The sequence below is a fragment of the Propithecus coquereli genome, unplaced genomic scaffold (assembly GCF_000956105.1).
Source record: "Propithecus coquereli isolate 6110/MARCELLA unplaced genomic scaffold, Pcoq_1.0 Scaffold515, whole genome shotgun sequence".
In the NCBI taxonomy this organism is placed as follows: domain Eukaryota; kingdom Metazoa; phylum Chordata; class Mammalia; order Primates; family Indriidae; genus Propithecus; species Propithecus coquereli.
Window position 1 is genome coordinate 36182 of NW_012151008.1, and position 10900 is coordinate 47081.

A 10900-nucleotide genomic window follows, 5' to 3' on the forward strand; every position below is an offset into this window, starting at 1 on the left:
CTCTGGGAGGCAGAGCAGGCCCTGGTGCTGAGCTGGGGTGGAACAGAGCCCAGCAGCGTTGGATGGATGCTGACAGCTTCATCTCCTGCGGGCTTTCAGAAGACAACAACTGGGCCCACTGTCTGACCTCCCTGTATCCACTCAGAGGGGCTTGGTGTGGGTTTAGAAACCCTCCTTTAATAAATACCGTTTAAAATTACTCTGCCTTTGGCCCCGTCCTTCCTGTGTAGGTCCAGGGGGTGCCAGGTGCTTCCCTCCTCTTCCCTACTACTTTGGCTATGAAGAGAACGGTAAAACTGTTTTACAGAGAGGAGAAGCTTTAACTGGAGAAGATCTCTCTCTTCCTTAGAACCAGGCACAGTCATTACAACGAGGAAGGACAAAGGGCCAAAGGGCCTTGGCCAATCCTCCTGTCAGATGGACAGGGGACAAGTTACCAGAGGGAAGCAGGCCATCACTGTTATTTTATCACATGACCAAAGCAGACAGGCACAGGAAAGCATCTATAGTCCCAAAAAAGGCCTTGGAGACAACAGTGAGTGTCCCCACAGTCACTTTCTCATCACTAGTGGAAAATCTAAAAAGAGTCCATGACTTAAAAGCCAGATAAACACACCGACAGGAGAGCCAGCCCCAGTGGAGCGGGGCAGCCAGGGTGCTCAGTACAGAAAAGGCAGGTGCCACTCCAGGGACTCTAAGGCACCTCAAGAAAAGGCCAGGTCGGATTTCCCTCAAGACAGAACGAGGGCAGGACCTGATGCTGGCTCCTGAAAGGACCTGGGGAAATCAGAGGATGCGAGGGTGTGCGTGGATGAAGTTAACTTCAGCAAGCTTCCTGTGCTGAGGCGTCGGGGGTGAAGGTACAACAAAGCAGAGCTTTTCCTTTGGCAAAGCCACTATAGTCCTTCCTTGGTCACCACGGAGTTGTGGGAGATACAGACCAGGCTTGTAGGTGCCTGGAGTACAGGGACAGCAGACGGGTCACTGTGGGTGAGGGACCAGCAGGTGGGGCTCCGACGTGTTTCCCCGGCAGTCCACGTAGTCATAGCTCTGGAAGACCAGCTGCTCTGAATGGCTCAGGTAGGAACAGGTCAGGGTGCCCCTGGAGAGGAAGCAGGCCTTGTTGACATGTCTGGGAGGAAGAGGAAAGTTCTGGCCCTGTCCTGCTGTCTGGGGAGGGTTGGCTCCCTCAGACCTCCCTCTCCCTCCCCTCTGCTCCCCACTCTGCCAAGGTACCTGAGGGGGCTGCCCTACCTGTGTCACAGCAGCTCCTAGACAGCACTGTGGCTGTTGTCCCAATAGCTTATAAGTAAGGGGAGACCTAGGGAAGGGGCTGGGCTTGCTCTTCCCAAGAGCCAACAAATATTCACGGGTCAGCTTCGATGACTCTTTCTCCTCCGAAGAGGTGGAGCTGAGGTAAGACTGCAGTCAGAGCGGGAGAGGGGATTCCAGAGCTCCAAGCCCTACTTACTGGATGTGCAAAAGTACATGGTGGACTTTGATTTTCAGCCAGGTACAGATTTTGCTGAGAGAGAGAGAAAGAAAACATAGGACCATGTTTCACATGGAGTAGCCTGTCAGAAAGTTCGGAGGATTCCTGCAGGTCCCAGTTTCCTTGCCCCCCAGGCTCCTCTCCTTTTATCAGGGGCCCCCAAGATGCCACTCTCCCCCCTTCTCTCCCCCTCTAAGGTGAGCACGGCCACCCTGCTACAATGTCACTCTAACCCCCACTTGTTTGAGGCACATGCGGGTCCCTTCCCCAGCAGAAAACAAGACACTCATCTTTCTCAGTGATTCAGGCTGAAGAGTCCAAGGTCACATATTGTAAAGATTAACCAAATTCCAGCCTGCTTTTCATTCTAATCTAGGACCAAACAGACAGAGGTTGGGGACCCTGAATCCTTGCACATTGCAGTCTTGGCCACCAGAGGGCAGGCCAGATGCCAGCTACAGAATTTGCTAAGCGATCAGGATGCCTGGTGGGTACTAACTGGGTTTCCAAGCCAGGTAAGAGACTAAGGGAGAAGAGATCAAGGGGTACTCACTATGTGTTTTCATCCGATATCCTGCTGGCTACCGCATAAAATATCTGTCAACCAAATGGGCACACGGTTAGCCCCAACTCCAGCTGCCCCCTTCCCACCACCACACACATCCACACACCTGTGGGCAGGGCTGGCCAGGGAGAGGGGAGTCACCTGTTCACTGGCCAAAGGGCCGATGTGTAGGAGAAGGCTGTGGGAAACCTGCCCCACCATGAGGGACAGGTGCAGAACCTCGATGGTTAGCTGGGTCACCGTGATGGGGTAGTAGTTGCTATTGGAGATGTTCAAGATATTCTGGGGATGAAGACAAGGAAAGGGAGGGGTGAGGGTGGCCCATCCTTGGAAGGGAGAAGCCAAGCAGTTGCAGAAGCCTGGCTTTCTGGCCTGACTCCCACCCTACCACGAGGGGCCCCAGGTGTAGAGGATCAGTACTAGGCACCCCTGGGGGCGGGGGGAATCTTAAAGGTGAGGAGTCACCTTTTAGAAGTTCAGCTGGCTCAGATCTGGGCTCATCCTGCGCGTTTCTCTCCATTCAGTCCCGCCCATCCCCGGCGTCTCAGGCTGCCCACCCTCACTCTACCCTAAGATTTATGTCTCTAGCCCCTTACTGCGTAGATCCCAGTCCTCACAATCTGTTATGGGGCTCATGGTTGCCCCTGTTTCTCCCCAGGCTACCAACACCTTCTGGGTGTCACAAGATCCCTGGCTAACCATGCCAGAGTTGCAACACTGGACAAAGCCTACGGAAGTGTTGCCAGGAAGGTGGGGTCAGAGCCCGGGGCACCCACCCACCGTTATGTTGAGGTGGATGTCAGCCTCGTCAAAGGCCACCGTGGATGAGTTGAGCCCTGAAGGCTGCACGGTGATGGACCGCGGAAACAGGAAATAGCCGATGGAGGAGGAGGTCACCAGGCAGATGAGCACGGCCAGGAACACGAAGAGCTTCCTGTAGGGAAGGAGGACCCATAATGGAGGAGTGGAGAAGTCTGAAGGAAACTTGGGGAGGGGGTTCACACTCCTCGCCATACACAAGGCTCTCTTGCACACCCCTCCCTCCACAACTGCACATTTGGCTTTCCAGATAGATGTGGCCCAGAGTGGGTGGGAGCACAGGGCTGGAAGGCAGGTAGCCTGGCTTCCATTCCCAGCTGTTCCCACTGACCCAATAACATTGTGCAGCTCACCTCCCTAAGCCTCAGTGTCCTTGTCTGTAAAATGGAGATAACTGTACCAATCTCACAGAATTTATTATGGGCTAATGCATGAAAAAACAATAATTGCACGCCCTGGCACATAGCGAAAGCTCAATGAATGCTAGCTATTATCACTAGAAAAAATAAGTCCACATTTTGAGGGTTCTGAATTTTAATATTAATATTCAGAACAGAACACCATCCATCCATCTAATTCAACAAGAGATCAGCAACAAAGAGACAGCACTTTGTTAGTATGTTCTCAGGGGCATGGCTGGTTTCTAGTTCTGGTGTGGTGGGGGTGCAGAGAGGGCTGGGTGGTGGCTCCTAGGCTGAAGCCAAGGACTTGGGAGGAGGTTGCAGGGATCTATGTGAAATGGACCCAGCTCACAAACAGGGTCACAGGTCCTCCTGTACTGACAAAACCCAGGGCTGCCTCTGAGATTCTGAAATGTCCCAGAACAGGGAGCAACAGGTTTTCCATGCTCAGGGAAGGATGCTAACTGGCCTGTGGTGACATCTGCTTTGCCTGGGGCTTCTCAAAGCAGGAAAATCCTTGGAAATAGGGAGCTGGTACTTCTGAGCCTGGTGAGGCTCAGCTTTCTGGGGAAGGATTAATGGGAAAAATTAGGGGGAATCAAAATAAGGGAACCCCCAGGGTGATAGCTTGTGGAACTGGAGGAGGAAGAGGGGCTTACGTGTGCCTGGGCTTCAGCCTCTGGTCCCCATAGGGAATGAGAGCCACCAGCTGCTTTTCCAGCTCTAGAGAGAAAGAGGATGAGAGGGAGGACCAAGAAGCATCCATGACAAATATCCCCTGTGCCAGCCTCCCAGAAGCACCGCCAGCCCATAAAGCGATGTTAGAAACATGCTGCCTCTGCCTCAAAGCAGGACTGGGAGCCCTGGGATGTGCTGCGGAAGTTGGCAGCTCAGCTTTGACATCTCTAGTATGGAAATGAGATTTCTAGTAACAGGTTTGAAGAATCTCTGAAAGTCATCAGCAAATCAGAGAAGACTAGCTTCTTTGGAGAGGTAATTTGTAACTTCCTGAACTGAATCCTGAGTGTTGCTCAGGAACAGAGTGGCTACAACCCCCTCCCCACCAAGGGGCTGGGGAATACAACTAGGCGGTGGTCTCTGAAGGGAGCCCAGGGATAGTTAGCATCTCCCTGGCCAGCCTGAGACAGGGAACCAAGAGCTGGGAGCAGATCCAACCCCATTCGAGACTCAGAGGGCTGGCCCCGGGGCAGCTGGCTAAGAGTCTTCCCTGGATCCCGGGCTATTTCCAGAGCCTTGGGTCACTCACCTTGCGGGATCTCACCACTGCCTTGGCAGGTAGGACATGTCACAAAGCTGGCACCAGTGGCCCCTTCACAAGGCACATGGGAACAAAGAGACTTGCTGCTAGCCGTGCTGGAGTAGGCCTTGCTGCCAACGGCTGGGTTAGGGGGCAGGATCAACTTCTTTTCATCCTCCCACAGAGAGCCCAGCTGGGAGAATCTCTCACCCATCCTTCAGCGGGGATTTTTCACTACTGAGAAAAAAACAAAGTTCAGTGCTAAGCTTGTTAGCACTGACACCAGATGTAATTTTGGTTTAAGTTCTCAAGATTGGCAAGGAGTCCCACCACAATTCGAGCAAGCTGAAACCTAAGGAAGGTAGGCTATGAAAATTGAGCAAGTTACGTGGGAGTCTCAGATCAGAAATCTCAATACATTTTAACTCCTTTCATTATTGTAAAGACCAATCTCTGCCTACCAAAGGGAAAACGAAAGAAAAGCAGAAGTTATGGCTGGGAGTGGTGGCTCATGTCTGTAATTCTAGCACTTTGGGAGGCCTAGGTTGGCGGGGGTATCACTTGAGCTCAGGAGTTCTCCACCAGACTGAGCAAGAGCAAGACCCCGTCTCTACAAAAAAAAAAAAAAAAAAAGTAGAAAAAATTAGCTGGGCATGGTGGGTGTGCGCCTGTAGTCCCTGCTACTTGGGAGGCTGAGGCAGGAGGATCACTTGAGCCCAGGAGTTTGAGGTTGCCATGAGCTATGATAACTCTGCACTCTAGGCAGGGCCACAGAGAGAGACTCTGTCTCAAAAAAGAAAAAAAGAAGTTATTTCATTTTAAGGGACTTCCATAAGTGAATGGTAGAGCTGAGCTGTCATTCATTTCAAGAGAAGGAAGTTGGATGAGGCAGAGATTCTTGGAAACAGAGGCTAGACGGGTCACAGGTGTGGTTAAGAATCCTGTCTCAAAAAGTCCTGGGCGGGAGTGGAAACCTCTTCCTCATTGCTTTCTAAGGCTAGGTAGGAAGAAAGCCTCAGGACAGTCATAGTAATGTCAGGGTCTGTCCTTCACTAGGGAAAGTCAAGGCTAAATCTGGAGTCTTCCCAAAACTCGAGTGGTAGCAGAATGGGGTGGGCAAGGTGAGCCACACTCAGATCTTCTTGGGCTAAAATAAAGGAAGCCTCACCTGGTTCAGGTCTGTGATCCCGGGCTCCAATCAGCTGCAAGAGGGCGAGATTTCTGGAGTGCTTCTTTGGGGAGAGGGGCCTCTGAGGCAGGGTGGGAGGGCACGGGAGGGGGCCTTCCTGGGCAACCAGCCCTCCTCAGGTCAGTCCTGGGGGAGTGAACGTGCCGCGTTGGAGGGTGAGGGGAACAGGGACCCTGGCCTCTCCGGAGAGCCAAGCCGATTCCCGTCCTACTTGGGCGCTCTGCCAGGGGCCAGCCCGGTGCGGTCGGGTAAGATGTGACTTCACTGAGGGAGGATTTCAAGTCCCACCAGACATCCCCAGAGGCCGTTAGTAGACAGTGGTACCCGCGTGTGCCTGTGTGTTGGGCGAAGAGGCGGCATAGAAGGTCCTTCGGCCTTTGCTTCCGAAAGGGAAAGCAGGGAAGGAAGGGTCCAGGAGAGCCTTACCCCGGGACGACGGCAGCAACACAAACCGCTGCAAGGGGAATCGAAAGTGCTGGCGCAGAGCCTTCGCCGCCAGCTTTGAGTCGGGGCCCTGGGAAACCCCGCCCCAGCCCCGCCCCCAGGGCCCCGCCCCGAGACGGCCGGAGACACAGGCTCTTCAAATGTCACTCGAGGGCCCAGAAGCTGCTTCCGCAAGGACTAGCCAATCCAGGTAGGAGTTTCAAAGAACATTTATTTCGCCATTCTTTCAGTGGTTATGTACAACGGGGCTGCCAACAGGACCTGCGGGCCCTCCTGGACCTCTACTTTAAGACTCCGATGGTCAAGACAGGTCCCACCCTTCATCAGCCCAATTACACACACCCTGCTGCTTGGCCTTCTACCTAGAAGCCTGACAAAAACGTTTTAAATAATGAACAGCCCGGTTGGCTTGCAGTCTGAATCTTGGTTTATTAAGTAGCATTCAAGAGTTATACTGCAAATAAACATCATTACAGCTAATGACTAATTAAAATCACCATTCATTATAAATACCAACCAGGTTAAATAATACTACTTTATCCTTCCCACTTTCGGGCTGGGGTTCAGATTCTTCCTTTTCTGGAAGTCATAGATAAAATCTTTAGCGTGTTTTGTTACCTTCCTTCACCAATTGTACCCAAGACTCCCTTCTGTAAACAAAGTGAGCACCTGGGCCCCTGGAAGCAAGCTCTTTCCCACTCATCCTGGGGTTAAACCAAAACTTTTTCAGGGAGTTTGCCCCCATCCAAGTTTTGCAAAACACCTACTGCCTCTTCCTGTTCTAGGCTCTCTAGGGCTACATACCTCTGAACGGATTTCGAACATTCAAGAAGTCATCAGCATTTCCTATGCCTCACACACACTCACTTGCCCACCCTCAACTTTACTAAGATTAATTCAGGAGCCTGCCTTTCACTTTCCACATGTTTCTATTTCCCCCACTCTACTGTAAAATAAGATCTGCCCTGACATTAAGAAAAACGGTAACTGTTAAATTTACTTTTCCCTTTAATAATAGAAGAATTTTTTCCTTCTCTACAGAATTAGCAAAATATTTCACACTACCTAAATTTTTTCCCTTAAATAAAAATGTATGCAAAATTACTGTATAGACACCAATCAATAGGTGCTGGTGGATTAATTAGCACACCCTTCCCTCCTTTCACTGAAATGCAGAGATCCCAAGAAGTTGGATACTCTTCAATGCACCAAAGGAGTCTTTAGGAAGCAGCAGTGCCATTTACTAAGTCTTGCAGGGAAATGACTTTCTCCTTGGGAAAGGAAGAGTAGCAAAGTTCCTATCACGCTCTGGGTGTCATTTCAATGTCATATAGCTATGAGGCTTGGGGTAGGTTACAGAAATTGAGAATAATTCTTGAAAACAACCTCCAAGGTTAATTTCTTTTAAAACCTGACAATTAACAGATATTCCCATTAAACATCCACATTAACCAAAGAGAAATACTCAACTTCAATAAAAACAGAAAAAAATGGTTCTACAGGAAGTTCAAGTTACACTCTTCAATGCATTAAAATGAAGAAAGGACTTTTAACCAAATCAATTGAAAAACTATCTTCCTACTATTCATCCAATGTCTAAAGTGAAAGTTTAAGTTCTGGTCTTTGATTTGCTCCCAAAAATACTGTGACAGGTATTGTCTTGATAATTCAAAGATGGGCTCTATACAGATTCATCAGATTAAAAAACAAGCAAGGGCTTCTACTCCACACCCCAATGACAGAATACAGATCATCTCTGAGCAGCAGGCAGACTTATTTAATACAAGGTCACTCTTCAATAGCGGTGGCTGTACCAGTCATTGTTGTTGACCTGAAGAAGTTCCGTCACAACCTGCAGGATGTTGTAATTGTGTTTCTTCAGCAGTCTTAGGTTTAGCTGCCGGTCACAGAATCCCATTTCAAAGAGGTGCGCCATCTGGGCTGCCGTTTGATCTTCAGAAACTATTGGCTATGCAGAGACAAGAAAAGCAGAACATTTTCTACATAATTTAAATGTTTATCTTATAAATTTATTTAAAAACATTTTTTTTTAAGAGATAGAGTCTTGCCACCTTATCCAGGCTGGTCTCGAACTCCTGAGCTCAAGTGATCCTCTTGCCTCAGCCTCCCAAGTGGCTGGGACTATAGAGGACTGCAACCATGCCTGGCTTTATCTTATATATTTTTATTATTTTGTAAGTCATGCTAGTCTTTCCAGATTTATTCAAAATACTGGGTAATTAGATACAAGGGTACAGTCCTCCTGTGCACCTGATACCAATGGCTCTTCTCAGGGGGTATGGACTAGGAAGGCCCTGCTTTAGATTAGGGAGGTTTGTACCTGAAGGAGGAGAGAAGGGAAACCAGGGAACTAAGGAACTGTGGAACTAGGAGAATGCTTCACAGGCAACTTTCAGACAGAAGCATTTTTTGGCCTAATGAAGGAAAAGATGAAAACAAGCCCTGGAGACCCTGTGAACATAAAGGTAATTGTGATGATGGGGCAAATATGAGCAAGACAAGAGAGAATGGGTCACGTGTGGTGGCTCACGCCTGTAATCCTAACACTCTGGGAGGCCAGGGTTGGGAGGATTGCTTGAGGTCAGGAGTTTGAGACCAGCCTGAGCAAGAGCAAGACCCTGTCTCTACTAAAAATAGAAAAAATTAGCTGGGCATGGTGGTACACACCTGTAGTGCCAGCTACTGGGAAGGGTGAGGCAGGAGGATGGCTTGAGCCTAGGAGTCTAAGGTTGCAGTGAGCTATAATGATGCCACTGCACTCTAGTCTGGGTGACAGAGTTAAGACTCTGTCCCAAGGAAAAAAAAAAAAGAGATTGTTACTGGAAGACGGTAAGGGAAATTTTGTCAGGTATGCAAAGGGGCTGGACAAAAAACAGCTTGGGAAATTACAACCTGGGAAGCCTTCTTGACTTTCTCCCCTCAGCCCCAAAAGAATAGAGGCAGTTCAGAGGAAGCTGATACTCACATTCAAGCCCCGTGGTAGACACATTACCTTCCTAAATCCTCCTAAAAACCCTGTTGTTATTGTCCCCATTTCAGATTGGGGCTGCTGAGACTGTACAGCAGAAAGATTATTGACCTTGGAGGCAGACAGGCTTAGGCTTAAACCCCAACTCTACCATTTACTTAGCAACTGTGTTGAGTATCAGTCCCCTTGTTAATGAAATGGAGATACATCAACCTCCCATTTGACAGCGTTGTTGAGAAAGTATGTAAAGTTGAGAACAGTCTCTGGCACTTCCCTCTGCAAGTAATTCCACTGTTCCTTCTTCCCTCTTATTTCGGAATACATCGTTCATCCTCCTTTTCCAGGTTGATCCTGTCACATGTACTGCTGCCTTTACCTTACTCTACTTCAGAAATCTTTCTCCATTTATTATCTTGTCTCTCATCTTTATTGTTAACCTCTTTTGCTACTGGCTTGCCCATCTCAAGTCTCACCCATTTTAAAAAATGTCTCCTGCCTTATGCATCCCTAATCTGTGAAATGGGGACAATCACAGAACAGGGCTTTTAGGATTTAGGAAAGTAAATTCACCACAGGGCTTGAATGAATATTAGCTTCCTCTTACCTGAACTGTTTCTGTTCTTTTGAGGGGTGAGAGGGGGAATACAAGAAGGCTTCCTAGGTTGTAAGGGCCTAGTTTGTGCCCTTTGTAGCCTAGCTATTTTTTGTTGTTGTTGTTGTTGTTATTTTTTGAGACAGTCTTGCTCTGTTGTCCAGGCTAGAGTGCCATGCTGTCAGCCTAGCTCACAGCAACCTCAAACTCCCGAGCTCAAGAGATCCTCCTGCCTCGGCCTCCCAGAGTGCTAGGACTGGTAAAGCCACCACACCCAGCCTAGCCTAGCTATTTGAAAGTAGGGCATACTTGCTCTCTCAAATTCCTCACCACCTATTCACACCTCTCTGCAGCATTTAACACACTGACTAAGCTCCCCTTATTAAAACTCCCTTCCCTAAATTCTAGCATAGAACTGTCTCCTTGTTTTCTTCCTAGTTCTCTGTCTTCTTTGCAGGGTACTCCTTTCCCTGATCCTTAAAGGCTGCTTCCTGCCTTCCCCATTCTTCCTAATCTCATCCAGTCACATGGCTCCTGCTATATAGAAGTGACTCTCAAACTTTATCGCTAGGCTGTATCTCTCCCCTGTGATCCAGATGGACACAGTTGGCCCTCCATATCCGTGGGTTCCACACCTATGGATTCAATCAAGTGATCGAAAATATGTGGGGGGGGGGAAGATAGTTGTACCTGTACTGAACGTGTATAGACGTTTTTCCCTTGTCATTATTCCCTGAACAATACAGTATTAACAACTATTTACATATAGCATTTTCACTGTATTAGGTATTATAAGTAATCTAGAGCTGATTTAAAGTATATGGGAGGGGAATTCCAGGCTGCAGTAAGCTATGATCATGCTATTGCACTCCAGCCTGAGTGACAGAGACCTATCCCTAAAAAACAAAATAAATAAATAAAGTATATAGGTGGATGCGTGTAAGTTATATGCAAATACTACACTATTATATAAGACACTTGAGCATCTATGGATTTTTGGTCCTGGAGCCAATCCCTCATGGATACCAAGGGACAACTGTATATCAAACATACTCTGGATGTGCCTCAAACTCAACATTATCCAAAAGTGAACTAATTTTCTTCTCTTCCTACTCAAATATCCTTTCCCTGCACGTCTTCTTTTTATGAAT

General features: G+C 48.6%; 2 protein-coding genes across 2 annotated transcripts in view; both read right to left on the reverse strand.

The window, feature by feature from the left end:
• Positions 1-377: 377 nt before the first annotated feature.
• Positions 378-5725, reverse strand: TMEM106A (transmembrane protein 106A). Its single transcript, XM_012656655.1, has 8 exons — positions 5704-5725; positions 4545-4772; positions 3937-4000; positions 2838-2991; positions 2199-2339; positions 2046-2089; positions 1472-1525; positions 378-1102 (listed from the first exon to the last, which is right to left on the reverse strand). Exons 2-8 carry the CDS (start codon positions 4747-4749, stop codon positions 982-984), a joined length of 783 nt encoding a protein of 260 aa, XP_012512109.1. The 5' UTR covers positions 4750-4772; positions 5704-5725; the 3' UTR covers positions 378-981.
• An 852-nt stretch (positions 5726-6577) lies between these two features.
• Positions 6578-10900, reverse strand: part of NBR1 (neighbor of BRCA1 gene 1) — a 41987-nt gene continuing 37664 nt past the window's right edge. Inside the window, exon 10 of the mRNA XM_012656642.1 lies at positions 6578-8137. Within this exon, the coding sequence (XP_012512096.1) occupies positions 7964-8137 (174 nt within the window). The 3' untranslated portion in view covers positions 6578-7963. The remainder of the gene's footprint in view (positions 8138-10900) is intronic.